General features: G+C 40.0%; 1 protein-coding gene across 1 annotated transcript in view; it reads right to left on the bottom strand.

Moving 5' to 3' along the window:
- The window catches only part of LOC129248860 (cadherin-related tumor suppressor), a 126,609-nt gene extending 104,894 nt beyond the window's left edge, over positions 1 to 21,715 (bottom strand). Inside the window, exons 1-3 of the mRNA XM_054888472.1 lie at positions 21,524 to 21,715; positions 20,597 to 20,905; positions 1,875 to 2,108 (exon numbers count right to left, since the gene is read on the bottom strand). Of these exons, the coding sequence (XP_054744447.1) occupies positions 1,875 to 2,108; positions 20,597 to 20,905; positions 21,524 to 21,715 (735 nt within the window). The remainder of the gene's footprint in view (positions 1 to 1,874; positions 2,109 to 20,596; positions 20,906 to 21,523) is intronic.
- Between the last annotated feature and the right edge of the window lie 2,169 nt (positions 21,716 to 23,884).

The following is a 23,884-nucleotide window of genomic DNA, read 5'->3' as shown; positions in this document are numbered from 1 at the left end:
TCCTGCGTATATTGTATTGGGGCCAAAGTGTTTTAGAAATAGCACATGAAGAAATGGAGCTCCATCTTTTCTGTGCTTTACTGAGAAATAATTTGTGCACTTCCCCTTTAACAACTGTCAGAGGGATGCCGACGACCGGGTAGGAGGTCTCTGAGGCCAATTCAGTCCCCTTCCTGGCAAGCTCATCAGCAATTTCATTTCCCTCTATGTTCCTATGTCCTGGACGCCAGATCAGAGAAATTTTACCTGCACACCCAAGATACTTGATCTTTTCCTTACAGGAATTTATTAATATTGTTCTGCACCATGGCGTCATTAGAGCAAGAAACAAGAGAAAATGTTAATATCTCCCTCGCTCCCGCGTTCCCTAAGCATTTTGCATGCCTGCAGAATCGTACATGGAGCGAGCGTATGGATACAGAAGCTCCAGCAAATAAGGTGTTCAGTTGACAAGTTAGAGAACAACGACGTAGGGGAAGGCCATGCATTCGATAGAAGGACTATGTCGAAGAAACCCTATCATCGCTTGGCGTAACAAATTGGGGAAGGCGCGCGCAAAGCAGAGACGAGACTTGTTGCAGTCGGCCTTAATCCGGTAACGGGTTATGGTCCCTGATCAAGCCCTATAGGTAAGTAAGTAAAAAAGTGAATAAAATAAATAAGAAATGAAAATGAGAATTATCATAGAATTTAAGTTATATCAAAATGTAGGGGGACTTCGAAGAAGAAATGGGTAGCTCAGAATAAAAGGTCTTGAAGTTCGGACTATAAGGGAAGTTAAGTAACATAAATACAGACACATCAAGAATTTGCAAGCTGAGATCATATCAAAGGGGATTTCGTTCAGGCTCAGGATCTTATGCTACGAGAATATATATAACTAATGTCCTACCTATCTAGTTTAGGAAGTGTGGTCCGTGACAGCACCCGAAAGAGAATCTCTCAGAACATTCGAGAGAAAGACATTCCGGAGGATGTATGGCTCCAGGCTACAATCAATGAAAAAGGTGATGAGAGGAGAGGATTATGCATGGCGAGGACATTGGCAAATTCAACAACGCGCAATGGAAAAGGTGGATTGGGCATGTTCTAGGAATCGAAGGCACGCGTGTGCATAAACTAACAATGCAGCACAAACTTATGGTAACTTATGAGAAGTAAAGGTCACTCGCTTTGGGGGCAAATGGACTGCACTGAAGAAGACCTACGAACACTTGAAGTAACCAGCTGGTATAATGGTAGTGCAATGAACTACTGACTAAGTGCTTGGACTTGTCCAACCCCCCACAAATCTAAATCTAACCAACTGGAAATATCTAGCAAGAGACAGATAGGTCTGGAGAAATTTCATAGAGAAGGTTAGAACCCAAACCGGATGGGATGATGAGGATCTCTTTACCAGCTACTTTTTTGAATACAATTTTCGCAGTTTTTGTAAAGAAAATAAAAAATCCTACCACTTGATAAGAATGGGTTTGAAATGTCTCGACTAAACGTGAAAGTGGTGAGAAGGAATTAACAAATTTATAATGATGGCCCATACACTGCCTTAGAATAAATGGTACAACCTGCACAAAGGAAATGCTAGAGAGACCCATTTCTTTTTGCTCAAGTGCTTTTCAAATGGGAAACAAAAGATTTAACTTTCTTTTAGTTTTCACGTCAATTAAAAATTCTTACAGGCATACGAATGTACAGTCGAAAATACAGCCATTCTAATTTACCTGCACCCTACATTTCTTTCACAGTTTTTCGTAAATTAAAGCTGATTGAAAACAACTTTCTTTTGCCACAATTTTAATTGCGAAATTTCCAAACTCAAAATCTCATTTCATTTCAGCATTTCAGAAACTTATTAACACAACATCACTCACCTCTTCATAATCCAAACGCGCTGTCAGTGTGAAAACGCCCGTTTGCGGATTCAAACTAAATACATCATTGGCCCAATCCGAAATGACAGTGTACGAGACGAGTGCATTATCGCCCAAATCCGGATCGGTGGCGGCAATAATGCCAACCTGATAGCCACGTGGAGCATTCTCGGGTATGTCAAAAGAGTAAACGGGTTCATCGAAAATGGGTGGATTATCATTGGTGTCGGTGACCTGTGGGAAAGAAATGGTAAGAATGTGTTAAAAAGGCATTTCAAGCAAAAATAAATAAAATATTAAACATGAAAATAAGAATAAAAATATAATAAATAAAAAGAAATTAAAAAAAAATAAATAAATGAATTTAAATAAATTATTCCGAATAAAGTGGCAAGTAGCAGGGAAAGTATGCAGATGCATGCATTATATTCTTGCGTTTATTTGTGTTTGTGCGATGTTTTTTGTTATTTAGCACACATTTTATAATACGAGGTGCTTTCCAAAGTTAACAAACAAAAGGACCCACAGCCGCTGGTTTTATAAGAGCAGCTTTTTTCATAGCAGAAATACACCAGAAGATTTCGCCATGGCTTGTCGGGAGGTAACTGCATTTGAAAAAAACTTTTCTATCAATTGTTGTTTCATGCCAAAAAGTCCGAACTCGGACACTACCGAATGAGATTCGTTCACCATCCCATTCAGCTTTAGTGGGAACTATCACGAATCAATTTTAATATAATATTCGTTGCCCAGGTAGATCCATCACAGATGCACTACCAAAAATTCAGGACATTTGGATACGTTAGGTTAGGTTGCCTTGCTCCGAAGAGGAAGGTCTCAATTGGATGGTGAGGCTTAACATCCATCATCACTACGAAAAAAGCACCATCAAAGGAAAAGATAATGAAGGAAGGGAAATAGAAGAGTTGAATATGATGAAGGAAGCACAGATGTAAGAGAATCTGCAAGCTAATGAGAAAGTTTCTAGTTTGAGGTGGCTAATATCCCACCCAAAAAACTACTCAGGCGCATTAAAAGAGAGAAAGCCGAGATGCCTTAATCTTGGCCACGCGAAGGGTTATATGCGTTAGGACCGTATCAGACGACGCGATTTGCGTCATCGCTGGAAATTTCCCAGTAGATATACTTGTGCAGGAAATGGGACACTTTTCCGATAGACAAGGGGCAAAGCCGGCAATTGAAGAGAAAGCTACAGAGCGTCTGCATTTGTTAAAAAAAAAGCAAAGCAGATGGGGGACTCGTCTGTATAGACTTATCCCCAAATAGAGACTTATCCCCAAAATTAGCCAATGACCACAAGACACGGAGACGTAGGTCACTACTTAAACCAAATATTAAGCGTTCACAGATATTTCTTGGAGTACCTCCATCGATTCCCTGTGTCCGAGCTGCAACAATGCATTAGAAAGCGCGGAGCACGTGTTCTTCTTCTGCGATCGTTTTAACGACGAACGCCGAAGGTTTGAGTTATGCTTAGGTGAACAGGTGAAGAGCCCAGACAGCCTGATCAATAAAACTGTTGGAATGCAGTTTAAAGTTTTACAAAGATGTTGCATCTGCAACGCGCAGAGTGGCAGCGCAAAAAGTAAAGACGAAATCAGCTCTCGATAGGAACTGACGAACTGACGAAAAATCATAGACACTTGAGTCAAGGGCTCACGACGGTATAATTTTATCGCAACACCTTCAGATGTTTCTGTTTTACTGCAGAAGCAAAAGAAACTATCGATAGCATATAACCTCCATACTGCCATGTGAGAGAAACGTGGGAGCATAACCCACTCCGTACCACTGATGTGACGGCGCAGATACATTAAAAGACGAGCCTATAGCATGAAGCTTGCTACAAATATGGCGGACCCTGACGAGCGTGAATAGTATTGATCCATTTCATGGACGCCGTTCTGGGCCCTCCCCAAGTAATGCATAAAATAGTTCCGGGAGTCTCCACAGAAGAGGAGGAGGGATTGTTTTAGTGGTTACACCATTAGACGCAGTTGACGACGGTCGCTGTAAATGCGAAGATATTTTGAACCCTACCTCACCCATCAAGAAAAAAAAAAACAAAAAGGGATATATGCTGAGATGATTCTCCCTCCTTATCCTTGTTACGCCTATCTTAGAATGAACGCAAAAACTTTAATTGAGTCTCAATGCGTGAATTCTCGTCGGCGGATGTCCAATTAAGCTTCGCTACCGAGTTAAGTGCAGACTACAGGCAGTTAAGGTAATCCCAGTTTCCAGCCATTTCAAATTGGCCTGGTATCTTAAAAAGCTTCATAGTGAAATAATTATTCTGATGTGAAGAGAAAAGAAATCAGCCATTCGGCGTCTACTTTCGAGCGCTGATTTGTGAGTCTTAGACTTGATTGCCTTCTGGCCAACATAATAAATTTGTATTGCCCTAAACTGTTTCTTTCATAGCAGCTATCTTTGCGTTTGAAATATATGTAGGAGCGATCCCGGATCCCAAAATTAAGGCTAAAGGCAAATTTATCGCAAGCAGCTTCTTTACCAACCTTTTCGTTTAATTTCGAGCCATTCGGAGATTTTCACACTTGGTCGTGTTCCCAAGAGTTTGTAACGCATCCATTCCTCTATGCCTTTCTTGGACTCAACGTAAGTGTGCACACTGGCGAATTGGCGTAAATGAGCTCGAAATTTGGTTCAATAGTGACTGAGTTATTCGGTCTGAGGAGCTGGCAATAATATTTGGTGCTTTGTTTTTGCGGTTTAGTCTTCGAATAGGTAACACCACTCCTCGTGATAGTTAGATACGCTGACTACAGCCAGTTTTTGCTCAGTAAATTTAGAAATTTCATCGTGAATAGACTAACGACAATTTTGAAATGGGCATTTTTTTTAGAATATCTTTAGGTTGTTCGTGATGCTTTCACCGAGCATTAGAATGAGGCTCATTTTGACTGTGAAGTGGAGAAAATCCCGAATCATCATTCGAGACAATACTAAAAAATTGTGTCTTCTATGCGCTGCCTGGGCCACATTTTTCGAAATATGACAGCATCGCTGGCGGGGCCATGTCGTATAAATGGCCATAAAACATCAGAGGAAGGCCTATTAAGCTTTGCAAGGATCGAAAGGGTGTTTTTGTGGCTTATGAGCGGCAATAAACGAAAGACGGATTACTGTGCCAATGAAGAAGAAGAAGGGGAAAATGATGCAGAAGACACAGAAATTTAGCTCTTACTTTTAAAAAGTCTTTTTGACATTGGAACGCACCTTTTATTTTTATTATTTAAAGATTTTGCAAATATATTTTCATAATTGTTTGTCTTTTTTATGAATTTATTCTCCGACTGCGGTTTGCACTTTACGCAAACGCATTCACAAGCCACAATTTAGTTTTGTTTTTGTTAGCTTGTTTTGAAATATTTTTCCAATGCATTTAAATGCGTTTAAAAGGTGGAAACAGCTGTCAGTTCTTATTCATATCACGAATGCGCTGGAGACAGCCCGGCAGGAGGCCAACAAGCAACGGACGGACGGGCAAATAAACAGGCTACGTAGCAGACAAACAGACAGACCAGAGAACAGTCGGTGCGAAAGCTGCATGGGTATACTTACGTGTGTGTGTGTGTGTGAAGGTACAATATAAATAAATATGTGTAGTGGTGTGTGTGTGAAGGATAGACATGTGTATACGCTGCTGTTGAGAGGCGTCTGACATGTATGACGCTTTATTAAAATATACCACGCATATGCATACACATTTAGATACACATACATACATACATATTTTTATTTTCGTAATAAACGACACAAGATAATGCGAAATTACACTCCAAAAATTTGTTAAATATGGGGGGAAAAAAACAATTTTTAGGTGAAGTTTCGTTTTATTCCAAAAAAGACAAGAAAAATAAAAAATCAAATGAAAAAATTTGTGAAAAATATCACAGCTCCTTTTGCACTTGCATTTTTCTCTCCGTGTAAATTCACTGTAAAGTGTGAACAAAGCAACCTTAATAAGTTTTTTATCACTGCAAATGAGCACTGCTCGAGCCATTGACTGCAGCGGCAGCACAAAAGTGGATATGGCAATGCAAGAAATAACACAAAACTCTTCAAGTGCTTTCAACAATAAGTGGCGGCGGCAGCAACAGCAGCGGCATAGCCCCAGCCACTCAATGGCGGCAAATAAATTTTCAATTTTACTTTGGTCCATGCAACTGCATCTTACATATATGCATGCTTATATACATACATACATTCTGGCATAAGAGCTTATGTGGTTATGTATTTGCAAATATTTTCGTGCACCGCCATGGAAGGTGTTCGAATATATTGACATTTTTATGGTTTTATAAGTAAAAATTGTATGCTTCACACTGTCGCAAGGTTTTTCGGTTGGTCCGGATGCATCTCAGCCGGACATAGCAAATTATTAACATACATATGTATATTGTATAATAAATGTAGGAATGCATGCGCTTTTTCTCTAGCTGGCATATGCAGGAGTGAATTACGAACTCGGTCTGGCGGGCAGACAAATATTCCGTTTACGCTGCAGTGAAGAGCCCAAAAACTGCTCACTAAACACTCTTTGTAGCTCACTGGCATTGGTGCTTGAAGGAAAAGTAGGACTACCTCGAGAAGTACTAGTATTGAACTAGTTGCAAAACTACCAATTAGAGATGAAATATTGAATGTAGTTCAAGAACTAGTAGAGGAAGAAGAACTGGAAGAAGTCAGACTAGTTCGAATGGGACTAGTATTGTACTAGTTGCAAAATGGCCAATTAGAGATGTAACATACTATATGATTCATGAACTGGTATTTCATGAAAAAGTGAGACTAGTTCGAGTGGGACTAGTGCTGCACTAGTTGAAAAATTATCAACTTTCTATGTAGTTTATAATTTTCCATTTCATGGAAAAATCAGACTAGTTTGATTCGGACTAGTACTGTACGAATTGCAAAATTACCAATTAGATATGCAATAGTTTACTTAGTTTGAGAACTGGTATTTGATTGAGGAAGTCATATTAGTTCGAGTGGGAATAGTGTCCTACTAGTTGGAAAATGCTAATTAGAGCTGTACATTCTCTCAATTGAAGTACTGGTATGTGATGGAACAAGTCAAATTAGTTCGAGCGGGACTAGTAATGCACTGGTAGCAAAATGAATAATTAGTGGTATTTGATGGACGAAATTTAAGTATACTATATTAGTTCGAGTTAGATTAGTGTTGTACTAGTTGCAAACTGACCAATTAGAGCTGTACATTCTAAGAAGTTAAAAAAACTGGTATTTGAAAGAATAAGTCATACTAGTTTGCCCTAGTTGCAAAATGACCAATTAGAGCTGTAATATTTTAAGTAGTTCAATAAATGATATTTGATGGAGAAGTCATTCTAGTTCGAGTGGGACTAGTATTTTACTACTTGATAAATTATCAATTCGAGTTGTAATATTCTACGTATCTGGTATCTGATGAAAAAAGTCAGACTGGTTCGCGTGTAACTAGTGTTGTACTAGTTGCAAAACTACCAGTTAGGACTGTATATTCCACGCAGTTCAAGTTCTGTTATTTGGTGAACAACTTCAGACTAGTTCGAGTGGGACTAGTGTTGTAATAGTTGCAAAATTACCAGTTAGAGCATTTGTTGGAAAAAGTTGGACTAGTTCGGATGGGACTAGTCTTGTATAATATTAGTTGAAAATATCTAAGCTGAAATGTATGCAAACAAATTTTCTTCTATTTATTATGTTTTTATAATTGTCGTGTTTGGAATTAATAGTATTTAATAATTTTTAATTGAAATTGCCGGCATTTAGTTTCGAAATAAATACAATCTTGAAGTACAATATTTAATTAAAAAAAAATCTGTCGAAGGTCGCAAATTTAAAAATAAAAACAATTTTGTTGTCTTAATAAAATAATTTTGAAATGTTAATTTAACATTTTTTATTAAATTTTACAACTCATCCAGAAATGGTGATTTTCATCACAAAGTGAACTAACATATTTTGTGAATTTTGTTGTTGTTGTTGTTGTAGTGGTTGAGTATTGCAGTGAAAATAAACTTATTTAGCGACTAGCGCCGTTTTACTGCCATGTTTTCCCATGTCTTTGTTTTTGTTTGATTTTTTTGCTTTTTGTCCTTGTTTTTTTTTTTGTTTCAGTCAGACCCGTTTCGTGAGATCCAAAGCTTTGCTTTTTATCTCTCTGTTTGAGATTTCCTTAACTTGCTGTAAGAAAGGCGTACTAAAAGAGCGAGGTCTGGCTCTAGCTAGACCTGGACATAGTAGTGAAAAAGACTTTCTTTTACCCGTTCCGCCTGACAGCTTCTGCAGATGGGATTGATAGGAAGGTTAAGTCTAGCTGCATGATCTCCTTCCTTTCAATGACCTGCAAGGGTTGCAGTGATACGAGAGATGCTTGGGCGAGAGCATCTGCTGAATTACCTATGTAGTTCATTAACTACAACAAAGTTGATGCAACGTCTTACTAGTTTGATAACTGGGGTAAGACTAATGTGTGGGCACACTAGTTCATTAACTGGTACAATGTTGTTGCAAAGTAGTTCGTAAAATGGTTAGATACCTAAACAGATGTTAGGAATTCACATTTCGTAGGACATCGTCTTTGTCAAAATACGCATGCGTTGCTCGAATTGAAAGTAGATGGAAGACAATTTTTGAGCTTCAAAGCAAACTGGTGGTACGGCACTCCAAAACCTACTAGTTTTACTGCAGGGTACAAAATTACATACTCATATACGTACTAGCTCAATCAGTTCGAAGGAAAAATATAAATAAATAAACAACAAGAAAAAAGGAGCAAATAGCAACAGTCTACAAATGAAGTGTCTCCATAATGCATGCAATGACTTTTACTGTGTCACAGCGCATCACTTAAGGGAAAGAATAATCTCGCTTTTTAAGTGGTGTAGAGACCTTGAAAATTAAAAGCAAAAAATTATTGTTTTTACTTTGTAGCAGACGGCAACAACAACGCGAACAACAATGATATTCCGCTACACTGAGCTGCTGTTAAACTCACCGCTGTGCCAACTCAGTCGGTGAGGTTGTTGTCTTGTCGATTGGCAAATCAGTTAGCCTTATGTATGCTATACATATATAGGTATTTGTGTGTGTGTATGTGTGTGTGTGTGCTTGTAGTTGCTACTAGCCAACCTGAGGTGTTTAGCCCAGCCATGTTGCAAAGTGATTGCAAGCATACCACTGCGACATATGCACGATTTACAATCCACATGCCCATGTTGGTCGTACTCGGACGAAATGTCCTAACCCGGCAGCAGGCGAGTGAGTGCTGCAACAAAGTGCTGTTGTATAGTGTACGGACTTGTGAAAATTAAAAAGGCATACGATTCTCTTAAAAAGGTGCGAATATTTGGAATTCTACGGCAAGTTTTCGGGTTCAGGTGAGCGCTCAAATAGTTACGAATTGGCTGGTCACAAGTGATAACTACAAGAAATGGTGTGAAGCAGGAGGAAAGAAGGACTTTTGAGGAAGCAAAAGGAGACTTAAAAAATATTTTTACTAAGGGAGTTTATGTGAAACTATTTTATTTCACTTAAAATGTTTTTTTGACAATTTGAGCTACATATACATACCTATAAAGTAGAGACACATCCTATGATCTGAAAGTATCGGGAATGTTTAAATAAAACACAACAGAGTTAAATTTCAGGCAAATTTATTTTATTTAATTTAAAATATGACCCATCTAAAGCAACACATATGTGCCAACGTTTAAGCCAGTCCTCCATGCACCCCTGGTAGGCCGACGAAGGGATGACCTGCAACTCCTTCGTCGCATTCTCTTTGATCTTCTCTATCGACTGAAATCTCCTTCCACGAAGTGGTAACTTCATCTTGCGAAACAAAAAGAAGTCGCACGGGGCTTTATCAGGTGAATACAGTGCATGCACGATGGTATTTACTGGGTGTTTGGTCAAATAATCCAGCACAATTTGGGCTCGCGCTTTGTCATCATACAAAATCCAAGAATTATTTGCTTACATTTCTGGCCGGCCAGGCAGACACTAATGATCTGATGGCGCTAAAAAGTGACAGCTGTGTGTCTTAGAGTCCTACCAACATAAGAAAAATTATATGGACCGATCCCCACGTGCGCGGTTTGTTTAGATTAAACATTCCCGGTACTTTCTGATCTTAGAGTAAAAGCTTAAAAAAAGTAGGTTTCAAATGCGGTCAGATACATTTTTTATTGTATAAATTACCTTATGCTACACCTGCGGATATTGCAGATTTAAATATCACACACCTGGTGAATTTAATTAGTAGCTTGAATTAGTTAATACAAATGTTATGAGCCACTGTTGGTCGTCATCCTCTAATATAAAGCTTCTTCTTCCTTTTTTTTACCTGTTTGGGTCTTTTATTTGTGTTTTACCCCTGTATGGTATCGGAATGGATGAATTTGTATTCTCTATCCAAGTAGCCCCTCGCATGGGCAACCATTTATCCTAACTCTGTCAGGCCATTCCAATTTTCAATCTTAATTCCGCTTACAAAAATTTCTAAATAACTGCCTTCCATATTCTCTTTTTGTATATAGAGAGGGACATAGCAAACGACGTCAATAATATTGAAAAATTTGTCAATAACTGAATATGCATTCAGCATTCCACTCAAATATCGACGAGGTTTTTTTCTATACCTTACCTATGGCTTACAAAAAACTTATTACACATTGTTAAATAAGATCAGCAAGCAACTGATAAACAGTACCAACTGCATGATGGAAGGACACTTTCCGTATTAAATCATATCTTGGCCGATGAAACCCCCACAACAAAGCAACATAGATTTATGGCATTTCGGTTGAATTCTTCACGGTGCACCCCGATTTCGCTGCAGAACTGCTTCACCCTCTCGCCAGCAAAGCCTAGGATAACCAAAGTTTTGCTACTGAATGGGCTGATGGTATTAGTATTAAAATCCCCAAAATGTCAGAGATTTTGGTAATCGACGAGGTATTTGCGTGCTGCCTCCAGTATCTAAGATTGTGGCAAAGGTGATTCTGGATCGGCTAAGGACGAGGCTGCGCTGAAGGTAGTTTTCGAGCAGGATCCTCTTGGATTGATCATATAAACGCTGTTAGAATTATCATCGAACAATCGCAGAGTTCAGAGCTGACCTTAATTTGATGTTCATCGGTTTTGGAAAAGCTTTGGACAGCGTGCATAGAGAGTGACTGTGGGTTGCCCGGTGCCGGCATTTGAATAATTAATACAGCATATGATGTCACTAGATGACGTGTGCTGCACAAAGGTTAGCTTTCAGGAGCCATTCGAAGTTTCAAGCGGAGTTCGCCAGAGATGTATTCTATCGCCTGTGTAATTCCTCTTCCAGCCTTAAGTCCTCTTCACAACTGCGGTTTTAAACGGTGACTAGCACGCAATAGCACCTCGACTATGCTGACGACATATGCCTCCTAGCACACCGAACTGAAGAAAATGAGCTCAGTGCTTCATAGAAAAGCTAGGTTTGCTGGCCCTAAAATCAATTTTTACAAGCCGAAGGTGATGAGTCTGGCAAGTAAGATGGGTGGGTATGTGGAGATTGCAGGTAACGCTATCGAAACAGGACCCCCAGGGATGTCGACATGCGTCCACGAATCGAAAAAGCCAGGGCCATTCGGGGTATTGTACTCTGTATGCCGAAACATCAACCTGAGTTCCAGTTTAAAGGTTAGACTCTTCAAGTCGAACGTTCTGTCGGTACTGCTGTATGGCAACTCTACCTGGAAAATCACAGCCGCTATAACCAATCGTTGACAAATTTTTTTTCAAACCGCTGTCTGGTGATTACATTCCGAATTTTCCGGTCAAAAATAATGCCAAACAAGGAATTGCTAAAAATATTTTATTTTTTGAGCCGCTAGGTATTTGGATTAAAATATAGAAATGGAAATGAAGTGGTGACACTTTACGCAAGGAAGACGGTAACATAGCGAAGAAGGCAATGTAATGGAACTCACTCACAGCGAGAGGAAGAGCGCCTGGTAGGCCAAGGGAAACCTGGATCGCGAGGCGGCCCAACTCGGCCCATGACGAGGCTCATATGCTACCTGTGAAGGAGCATAATAAACTGCTCAGCAAGCATTTCCTGCTGCGATGCTTCCACAGGTCTCACCCATGCAAATATCTGCTTGAGCCTGAGCCACCTCCCAGGCATGTCAGGAGGCACCTCCGTAATTACGAGATCCAGGACAAAACAGACCGACAATTACTGGTTCGGACAGTGTACAGACAGACAATTAACAACATTCATCGGGAGACTCTTACCATCTTCTTAAGCTCCTGACCCCCGAATGCCGTCATCGAAGTCCAACCACCACCCATTGCACACGATAAGCTCCAACTTCCCCGAGAATCCCGCTTAACTTTGACGCAATTATGTTCTGGATACTGTAACAGGTTAAATTCGTACCCCTCCAGAATCGACCCCGACATACTAAACGTATGGCCGACATGTGAAGGCACTCCGCACGACACTAACCACCTTTTCACATGCCCCATCAGACCCACTCATCGAACACCTCTCTCCCTCTGGATCTAACGTGTCCAAACAGCAAGTTTCCTGGGCCTACCGTTAGATGCGCTAAACGAAGATGACCGGTGATATTGACAGGGTAAAGTTACTGCTACAAGAACAACAACTCGGGTTAAGCTGGAAGCAAGTGAAGACGTTATACAGTAATCGGAAGAGATGGCGCGTAGGTGTGTTGGTGCTCTATGCTCTGCTAGAGATTCAAGGAAACAATGGTGATGATGATGAATGTATTAAAAATAGAGAAAAATTAGGAAATACGCTTAAAGATCCGGCTGCTTTGTCGACTAAATATTTGCCTGGAAATATGTTCAATACAGAGGATATGGCTAGCAATATGAGACATGCAGCTCGTTTGGTGAAGAAGTGTTATAATATAAAAACAATTTCAGAAGAGAGGCAAAAATATTCACCATCTCTTTTTTTCTTTGTGTAGGAAGAAAACACAGATGAACAAAGTATAAAACACGACTTCGAAAAACTACCTTAAATTGGTTTCATCAAACCTTCCACTTTCTAAAAGTTCATTATTATGTTCAGCGGTGCCATCTTCAGCACATCATTGAATTACACTTGACAACTCCAAAGCATTCACAGGTCTATGAGGGTACAGTTTGACAAAACGAATTACCCAAACTAACCGGAGCTTTTTCTTCCACATCCCCCACATATGCCTTCCAAAAAAGTATCTTAAAATTTCCAGTTAGTTCATGCTAAAACAAAACCGTGACATGTATGCATGTATGTGTAAGTACATGTGCATATTTTGTTAATAAAATGTGCCTTAGTTTGTATGCATAAGTCAGCCTCTGAGCCGGTATGTCGAAATATTCCTGTATGCATGTTGCCATGATCTTTGTGCCGGAGTGTCGGGTAGGTGTAACATGAAGACGATATCCCAAAGTGGACATGTTATAAACACTTCACTAGGCATCACTTCAACTTCACAACAACAAGAACAACAACAACAACAGCAAGAAATACAAATTGCATGCATCAACGGTGGCTACCAATACTGAAAACAGAAAGGCTGAAAAGGATTTCGTTTGCGATGAAGTTGTGTCATGCAACGAAAACAACAAGGACAACAACAAAGCGTGAAAGAAGTTGAAAAATTATGAGAAAAAGGTAGCAGTCTAAACAATTTGCCAATGTAAGGCAAACATAAAAAATCGCTTAAGTAGACGAAACGCAGCATTGAGCTGTTGAGGGAAAGAGGTCGTCAAGCGGCTGAGACAGGGGAAAGCCAAAGTGATGGAGGCGGCAAGGTGAGTGCAATTCAAAACTTTGTTTGGCACATTGGCGCATCACAATGGAGACGCCAATGAACAAAAATAGCAACAACAAAAGCAAATAAGCGACTACACAGGCTGTATATATATGTGTGAGTATGCAAGTTTGCGCATTAGGGTGTGCGGATATGTTCGTTTAGAATCTTATGCAAAATTTTCGAAGCTTCAAAGTTGAAAAATTGCAAAAATATTTTTTTTGGACCATAAAAAGGCTTCATAAAAACTGAAAAATTAAAAAAAAATGTTCTTATTATTTTTGTGTAACAAATAAAACAATATAACGATTTTATAACAAATTTGGCTCATAGGTAAAGGCTTTTAAGGCCCCACCCTCCAGAGCTACCTGAGCGATCGTGAGCTTCTGTATGACACACCAGATGGTCAGAAAACTAAAGCGGTAACGGCTGGCGAAGCCCAAGGAACTATTCTCAGCTCCGATCTCTGGTATCTGAGCTACGACGAGAACTTGAGCATAGAAATGTCAGAAGACACATATCTCGCGCGATACGTGGACGATCGCTATGATTGCTATGATACATCACCACGAGATGGCGGGAGACACCAGGAGGAAGCTGGTTTGAGGACTATGGCGAGGAGCTCGCCAAACATAAGGCCGAAGTCATCCAGATGACACGAGGTCACATGCCATTCGAGGTCAGCACGCAACTAGGCGACACATCGTTAGTGACTTAAAAAGTGGTCACATACCTCGGAATTCAGCTCGATTGTAGGCTTACGTTCTTAGCCCCAGATACGATACGCGGCTACTAAAACAGCGAAGCTCTCGTGAATGCTAAGCAGCCTCATGGCGAACATCGGTGGATCAACCCAGAGTAAAAGAAGGCTAATCATGCCGAGCACAAACGCAGTACTCCTGTATGGCAGCGAAATGTGGGGAAACGAAGCGTAAATCACTGGAAGCTGTAAAATGAACACCAGCACTCAGAGTTGCTTCAGCCTACCTCATTGTCTCAGCCACAGCAGTTTTTGTGATCAGCGGGGAGATACTTATCGACCTAATGGCCCAAAAAGGAGTGGTTACGTGGGATTATGGAAAAAAATACGTCACCACTAACGCCGCGGAAAGGAGATACCAAACCATGCAGCGGTGGCACAGCCGATGAGACACTGAAACGAGTGGCAGATGGACGGCGTAGCTGATTCCTACAATAGGCAAATGAGTTCGAAGGAACTTCGAGGAAGTGAATTACTCCTTAACTCAGTTTCTCTCCGTTCGCGGATACTTCCAGATATACCTATACTGCATCGGTAAGGGAAGCGCCCACAAGTGCATATTCTGCGAAGCACCGAGTTATGACGCCGAAGTAACGTTCTTTAGTAACGGCAGATGTCCCGTGGAAAGAGATGCTCAGAGCGAGCAAATTGGCAACAACGCGCAGATCAATGTGATCGGCACGATACTTGGAGGCGAGGATAAGTGGAATGCGGTTAAAAGATACGTAGAAGGCGGAGAAAAAAGCTGGCCACAAGAATGGTTGATCCAGATGTAGACGTCCATTTTATGGAAAGTGGTCCCGGAAGTAATCCAGAAAGTAGTATCGGGAAGGGAGTTTCCCCAGAAAAGGAGGAGGGATTGTTTTAGTGGCCACAGCGCCCGACGCAGTAGGTGACACTCGCTGTAAGTTCGAAGGCATTTTTAACACTACCTCACCCTCCAAAAAAAACAAAGGAAAAAAAGGCGACACCCTAAAGTCTTGAAAGTTTGGACCACCCTAATGCTTACAGCGCTGACTTTCAAAAAATTATCGCTGAGTAGTAAAGATTTCTGTTTGTTATTTTTTTCAACAGCCGTTGGCGGCTCTAACTTTTTTCCCTGAAACTTTTAGTTTTATAGAAAGCACGCCGGAAACTTCATAAGCAACTTCATGAACTTTCTGGTATTGCCAAATATTAACAGATTTCAAAAAAATTATATGTTTCTTTTCTTTTTATTATCAAACAATTATGGCGTGATGCCTCAACAACTTTTCGGTGCTTCAATTTTTTGCAGACAACCCTAATGTCCATGCCTGCCCTTAGAATGACAAATTTTAAAGCAACAACAAATGAGAAGCATTACTACAACTGACATCAATTTCTCGGAAGCGCCGAGATCGTTTATATAATATATTATAAAATGTTGTTGTTGTTGCCTTTGTTGATTTCTCAGGTTTGTTACGGCTAGCGCTATGGCCTTATTGACAGTTTGTTGCTGCAATTTGCTTTAGTTCAGTTTTGGTTATAGCGCTTGTTGTTGCCGGTATTTTGTAATCCATATTCTGATTTTATCCAATCCAAAGCACCTTTTTTGCCTTTTTTACTTCGGTCGAAAAAAGCTCAAGTTCTGCCAGCACAACAACAACAAAACGAAAGGTTATGGCATGCCACAGCCATTACCGCTTTACCGCCCTCAATGCCTCCCCGTTACTACACTCAAGCAGCGCAGTGTACGAAGTTTGCCGCCAAGAGGCAAGTATCAGATCCTTCGCTCTTCGCAATTTTTACGCCTTTTTATTATTTCTGCTCCACAAATCTCGACTTCTCTTATTTATTTTGTTTTTGTAAACATTTCGTTACCCAACCACAAACGAACTGTAGGTGTGATCCCATATATATATGCATTTGTATGCATGTTTGTATGTCCCTACTTTACTTTGTGTATAACCGCGTGCATGTATGTGTGTGTAAGAGCTGTTGCCTTGGTGTTAAGTAAAAGGGAAGCGCATTGAAGTAATCATTGAGGCGTTTTTATTTAACACGTCGCGAGGCATCAAATTACCCCCTCAAAGAAAAGTGAAATACAAAATGCAAAAATAAAAAAATAAAAAATAAAAATTGACGTTATAAACCGAAAAAAAAACTTCAGCAAAATGATAAAGGAAGTTAAAAAGGCGTAAAAAACAGTTTACGCAGCCAAGAAGTTGAGGTGTAACAAATATCAAACACGAAGATCTCGTCAATGCACTGGCAGAAATGATTGAGTGAAGCTCGGTTTGAGGCAAGGAATGCTTCAAATTGCCATATACTTGAAGAGCCATTACATGAAACCCGCAAGGCAGCAGACGTAGAGGAAGATCAGCTCATACCTGCAGAAGGCAACTGGAAAACGAAATGGAGAATCTCGGAGTTGGAACGACATCAAAACTCATGCAACCGCTAGAACAGCTTGGAAAAAACTGGTTACGGCTCTATGTTTATTAAGGGAACGATAGAACTCAAAAAGCAGAACGAAATATGTCTTGAAGTTATAAGAAAAAAAACGGTTCTTTTCTTCTGACACAGACTGTATAGAAAATACACTTTTTCTTACAATCTTGAAGAACACCCAAGATATAAATTTTTGTAATAATTGTTAGCATAAATCACAATAGGCCCCTTATGGAGAGCGGCAACCATCGTAACCTAGTATAAATATTTACCAACCAGTACTCGAACTCCATGCAATGTCGAAATGGAGTTGTGATTACTTTGAGTTCGTTCAAGTTCTTCCCTATTCTTGAGCGAAGCACCCCAGTAGGGTTTTGAAAATCTGGTTACTAAGAGTATGGAAAGTGTGACGGGTTAACTACTGCACTCAAACTGGATGGTTCCAAGCTTGGAGGCATAGACCGAACAGGTGTCTTCTCTAAATGGAACTGATAGTACTTTAAACTCGTTAATTTAGGCCCTGTAACATTATGTTTTGTTCATTCCACAGTGCCAGTTCTGCTTACCAAAAGTGGCCAACTGGGCACATTTTATAATAACCTCAACCTTCATACGAAGAAAGGTGAAGATCTTACACTTTTAAAATTTGAATAGGTTAAAATCATTTCGACCCTAATATCTCTACCTATTCGCTTTATCAGATAAGATTATTTTACGTAAAGTACTCTCAAGAGAAGCATAAACTAAAAAGTTCGGCTTCTTTTCCAGTAGTTCAAATCACTGTTCTCTAATCTCTAGTCCTGAAAGCAAGTAAAGGATAGAGGTGCAACTACTTCACTACAAGTGGTAATGAAAGTACCTAAATGGATGACTCTAAGCTTGATGGCAGGTGAAGTAGAGGCGTTTGCGTAGTAAGCTTCCCCGTTTCATTCCTTTTCAATTATCTCATTACTGGAGCGTTTTTCTGGCTAAATCATCAGCCATTATTGTGGAACAGATCGGAGATAAACCTCTAAAGAAAGAGCTCTAGGATATATTACTTTTAGTTGTAAGCCTTTGAAGATTTATCAAAAATTTCTCCATTAGATGGTCAAGAAAAATACACTTCTTCTCACAGCGACGCTGCATAGTGGGTGACCTTGCAAGGCAAAGTACGATCAAACCGTTTTTTTTCTGGAGAAGAAAGTATTGGTATATGTTACCGTAGATCACTTGGAAATCACTACTTAATAAAGGGTTTTCCAATAACAGGTGTTTCAGGTGAATGGATTGCGCTATCGAGAGATGATTAACGATTTTTATGACCGGAATTAGATGGTATTGATCTGGACAACGTTTATTTTCAACAAAACGGCGCTGCGTGCCACACAAGCAACGAAACCATTGATTTTTTACGGGAAAAGTTTCCGGACCGTGTTATCTCTCGAAGAGGTGATCACAATGGGCCACCGAGATCTTGTGATTTAATACTTTGTGACTTTTTTCTTTGGGGCCACGTGAAAGCAAAGGTCCACGTCAACAGCCCAGGGTCGATTGAAGACCTCAAAGATGGAATTCGTAAGGCTATCGAGGACATAAGGCAGCCACTGTGCAATTCGGTTATGGAAGATTTCATGAAAAGAATATTGTCCTGCAAACTTGTTGTGGTGGCCATTTGCTTTATGTTATTTTCCACTATTAACGGCATACCTTCCTCTTCATAATGAAATAAACATCCGATCATTTACATTAAAAAATAACATTTTTCTTTGAATATCAAAATAACACCTCTTATTAAAAAACCCATACTTTTCCATTAGTCTCTTTGGCGAAAGATGGGAAAAAACTTGCTTGTCGTATTTCAAAGCAGATATACTTTCTGAAAAAAGAAGACGTATTTATTGGCATCGCAGTGCTAGCAGGCAACTGCTTAATAAGCAATCAAGCAGAATGGTTGAGCGTGCATTTCCGAGTATGCTGGAGAAGCTGCAAAAACGAAGAGGAGGAAGAATTGATTTCTCATCTCCTTTGTCACAGCTTACCACTATGAAGAAAAGCTTTCAATATTTAGTGACACAAATTTTTAGTCACTTTAAGTCAGATGAGAGATATTGACACTGATGAAATTCATTAGGGTCACAGGATGGTTCAAGTGGCAGTAATTGACCAAACTATGGTGTGACAAGTATGAAAAAGGGATTCCCATCTTCGGCCTAAGTGCAGAATCGATCTATTCATCGCCTGTCACTCAAATTAGCCTAACCAAACTAAAGTTTTCAGTGCCATCGTGGGCTTCAATGCCCACCTATCTCATTCCCATTACAGCCGGTGTTACTCGAATTTATATCCAGCCTAGGACTGTCACCAAACTTTTATGGTGCAGGAGGGCGTATTGAATTTTCTATTTTTTACCTCAATTTGTTTATGCTGTACCGCTTGATCAAACACACGATTGTCCCAGAAGATTAAAAGATTAGATTGAAACGTTTGAAAACAAATCCGTCCCAAACCCTCATTTCGAATTAAAAGGAGTTTAATTCTCTTTGCTCTTTTTTTCATGCAAATTGCGTCATCTGGAGTCCCACGAGGTAGTATTTTGGGACCATTCCTATTTGTCTTGTTTATGAATAGCATAAAAAACTGTTTTTCAAATGCCAAGATTTTACTTTATGCTGACGACCCCCTAATCAATTCTGTTGTGAGAAACTCATCATTAGCTTGATTAAGTTGTTTCTTGGTGTACTGATAATCAACTACGAGTATAGTATTTTTAACTATTTCGAAATGCTGCCACATTACATTCGCTCCATCTTATTTTATTTTTAATTCTTGTCTGAGATCGGTTAGCGAAATATTGGGCTTCGCAGCAATTTTTGAAAGAGGGGACGCTCGCGGAAAAGGTGGTTAGAAGATGTGGAAGCTAATCTTATGAAAATGCGCGTGCAATGGTGGAGAGAAGTGGCTGTAAATTGAGACCGATGGCTAGAAACTGCGAAGGAAGCAATGGTGTACCAAGAACTGTGACGCTAAGAAGAAGAAGAAGTAATTTTTGATGCAAAGTTCACTTTTACTAGTCATATAATTTCGAAATCGTATACCATTTGTTATCTTATGGCGTTTGTAAGTCGGAACAGTGCAGAGCCAACAAGTCCTTATTCCTCTTAAATTGCCCCACACATCATTTTGTTCGTCCCAAAGTGGAATATGCATCCTTCATATTGAGAGGACAAGGTCTCAGCTTGCCACATAACTCGAATTAACATATCCAAGAATTTTTCATTGGCTTTGCTCTGCGTTCTCTTCATTTTCATGCCGCACCAACCCATTCGGCCATTGATTAACATCACCAATTTCGGAAATTTTCGGGACTTAAAAAATACCGATATTCCCTGATTAATATCCCTGTATATTCGAAAATTTTTTAAGTTCTGAAAATGTGGAGATTGCTATCAAATAATCCCGATATCTTCGGGACTTACAAAATACCGCCATCGCCTGATTAATATCTCTAGTATATTCGTTAATTTTTTTAAATTCTAAAAATTCCGGGCAGCTGCTACATAATCCCGAAGTTTTCGTGACTTAAAAAATACCGCTATCCCCTGATTTACATCCCTGAAATGCACATACATACATACATTTAAATGCTCAAATTTCTAATTTAATTCTAATTTTTGTATCTTCTCTCTCTTTTTCTCATCTCTCCTTTCACTTACCAAAATTTCCGCTGTCGTATCCGTGCTTTGCACTCCATCAGCTACACGCAACTGCAGCACATATTTATCCTTCAACTCACGATCGAGTGCATCTTTCAAACGCAGCCGACCCGTCTCAGGTTCCAACAGAAACTTATCATCACCACCGCCAATCAAGCTGAAAGTGAGCGAGCCCAGAGTGTCGGGATCGGTGGCGCGTATCGTGGCCACTTGATGGCCAGCGCCTAAATCTTCGCTCACATTGAAGGCGAGCGGGGTGTCGCGAAACACCGGCGGACTATCGTTTTTGTCCAGCACTTTGACGGTGACCTGCAAGTAAATGAACACAAAAAAACGATGATTGAAATAAAATTGCGAAAGTTTAGCTGCTTTTAACTAAAATTCTTTAATGTTATCTTAATAGACGGGAATGGATATGTAAAATTAACGCTTAGGCATTGCAAACGAAATACAGTTAGCTGTGTGGATGTGTGTATGTATGTAGGTGCTTGAGGTAAGTGGTGCTAGAAACGAGGAATTATATATTTAATGTATTGCGCATATGTGTATGTATATTATATATAGTATATGTGTATGTGTGTGTGTGTGTATGTGTATGTGTGAGCGTCTTCGAAGTGGCCACTGCCATAATGACAATTCAATAAAATAATTAATTGTAATCATAACCATATATTGCATGTTCGACTAACGCATTTTATCTCAACAACAAAAACAACTACAACAACAACTTCAGCTACGATAACATTACTTTACAAGCGCTCCGAACAACAGGCAACAAAACAGCAGTAACCTCCAGTTGCCCCAACAAGCAAATAACACGCGTGCACATACAGCCGAACAAACAAGTACGCAAGCGCACATAAATGATGCAAAAAGCTGGCAGTGTGTGTGTGTGTATGTGTGAGCGAGAGCGAAAGAGATTCCAACTGGCTGTTGCTGTTGCTGCTGCGCTGAGTGTAGAGTTGGTCGTTTGCTTGTAGGTACAACTGGAGTCAGCGCTGCACTGCCTGCTATACAGCAGACAGAGTTGTTAGTTGCTACAACAATAACTAGTTGCAGGCAACATAGCATAGCACAGCAAGTAGTAGCAGAGTGCAACAACGCCAACACTAACGCCATTTACCAAGTGGCAGCTACATTTTTAATTCAATTAAAGGCTGCTACAAAAAGGTGAGTTGCTGCTATCAGCCAGAAAATCACAGCCAATGCAATTGTAGTTAAAAATCCCAGCAACATATACACACACACTTACACACCTACACATGCATGCATGCAGCTATCAATGTATGCCAAGCCGTTGCATGCGCCTAGGAGTACTAAGCCGAATGGGTGTGCTGATGTGCAACATGGCAGACGCGTTAAGCACGCGCAGTAGCAGCAGCAGTGAATCGAATCAAAGGAAGAAGAAGAACAATGGAAGAGTAACGCAGGCAAGTACATGTGTGCCGCGCAGAGGCATGCAGCTTGCGTACTTTAGCGCTGACTGGGCAACCCTACAGGCAGGCCAGCTAACCAGTCAGGCCGTCAAGTCATGCGACTGGCACTGACTGCCAACTGCAAACCCCGACTGGCGGCTGCCCTCGACTACTCGCCTATTTGTGGACTACAATGCAATAGCAGCACAAACCACAACAACAACTCGCCCTGTATTGTATGCCGCACGCAGCACGCAGTGGCATCGAGCGTAGCACAAGCGACGCAAAAGTTTCACTCTGTGTTGAAAATTGTTATTGAAGTAATCATATAATTACGACTTTTTCAAGTCAAAGCGTACTTTAAAAGGAAATAACTACTTTGTGTGAGGTGGCGCATATGGCTAACTGCCGCTAGAGCAGCTTTTGCTGTTGAATGCAGACTCTACAGTGCCGAAGAGTGCTGGTGCAGCGTGGAGCGGGCGAGACTACGCAACGGGATTTGATTAGCAGCGTAACGCTAAGCTGTCTCTAAGCCGACTGCTTAAGTTGAATCAGTTGCGGTGGCTGACTGACTGCTAAACACAAGCCGTGTGACACACTGGGTTTTGAACTGTTGCTGTTGCTAGTGTTGTTCTTGTTGTAGCCGCTGATAAATGTAGCTACATCAATGCAGTTTCTTGCACTTAGATTGTTGGCATTTATTAAATACTTAGTAGACTCTACCGCAGCGTGTTTAATTTAATAAAATCGGAGCTAACAAATTTCCTGTCTAAAAAAAGTTTTCATAGATTCTTAAAAAATATGAGTTCAATATGAATCCTCCTCTGATATGTCGGATTTGTGGTGCTCGTCTTGATGTTGACCAACTAATGGAGGGACCTACAGTTTGAAGCCTACTCCGAACGGCAGATATTTGTTATGAGGAACTTTTTCATGGCAGAAATACACTCGGAGATTTGTCATTGCCTGCCGAGGGGCGACCGCTCTTAGAAAAATGGTTTTCTTAATTTACGGTGTTTCACCGAAATTCGAACCTACGTTCTCTCTGTGAATTCCGAATGGTAGCATTGGGCTACGGCGGCCGCCAATTGAATTCAATACCTAACTGACATTTTCTAGTCTAAGTAAGCCTACTTTCTGTCTAAACCCAATACTTCGTTTCTTAAGCAAATCATTATCAGTTTTATCTAAATACGAGTGCATAAGTAATCCGGCCCACTTAAATAGCCGCTTTGGTATTTATCCTTATCCTTCCTAGCTCAAATCACTGGCGTAAGCTGACGGTACAACGAACGGCAGCTTTGAGAGTTATGTCCGCCTACCGCATAGTCTTAGAGCCAGCTGATAGAAAGAGGCGAAGATATTTCACCTTTAAAACTCTATAGTAAATACACCAAAATCTTCAACATTGAATAAATCTAAAAATTTTTAAATTTCAAGAAATTGCTAAATTTTTCCGGCTTAATTCTTGTAATACCAAAATTCCCCAAAAAAAAACAATGTTTGGCAGAATTGACGACAATGTCCAAAATACTTGGATCATTTGACATAGAGTCGCTCATTGTATTTTGTGGAGGTCATAGCGAACATACAAACAAATGTCCTGTGTTTTGATAAAGTGGACGATAATGATTATGCATTTTAATAAATATCTCTACATAATGGTCCAGTGGTCTTTAGGAATAGCTCTTCTTCCATAAATAATACTTATTCTGGATTTAAACAAAATTTGAAATTGTGTTTTTTGCAATATCTTGTTTTTTTTGGCGAAAACTATTGATTTCAAAGTCTAATTTTTGTGTAAAAGTTTATATTTTTATGCAAGTAACAAGTTTTCTGAATACGAGAAATAGTCTACTAGAACCATAAACTC

The sequence above is a fragment of the Anastrepha obliqua genome, chromosome 5 (genome assembly GCF_027943255.1).
Source record: "Anastrepha obliqua isolate idAnaObli1 chromosome 5, idAnaObli1_1.0, whole genome shotgun sequence".
In the NCBI taxonomy this organism is placed as follows: domain Eukaryota; kingdom Metazoa; phylum Arthropoda; class Insecta; order Diptera; family Tephritidae; genus Anastrepha; species Anastrepha obliqua.
Note: the sequence above shows the minus strand (reverse complement) of the source record. Positions and strands in the feature narration are given on the sequence as shown.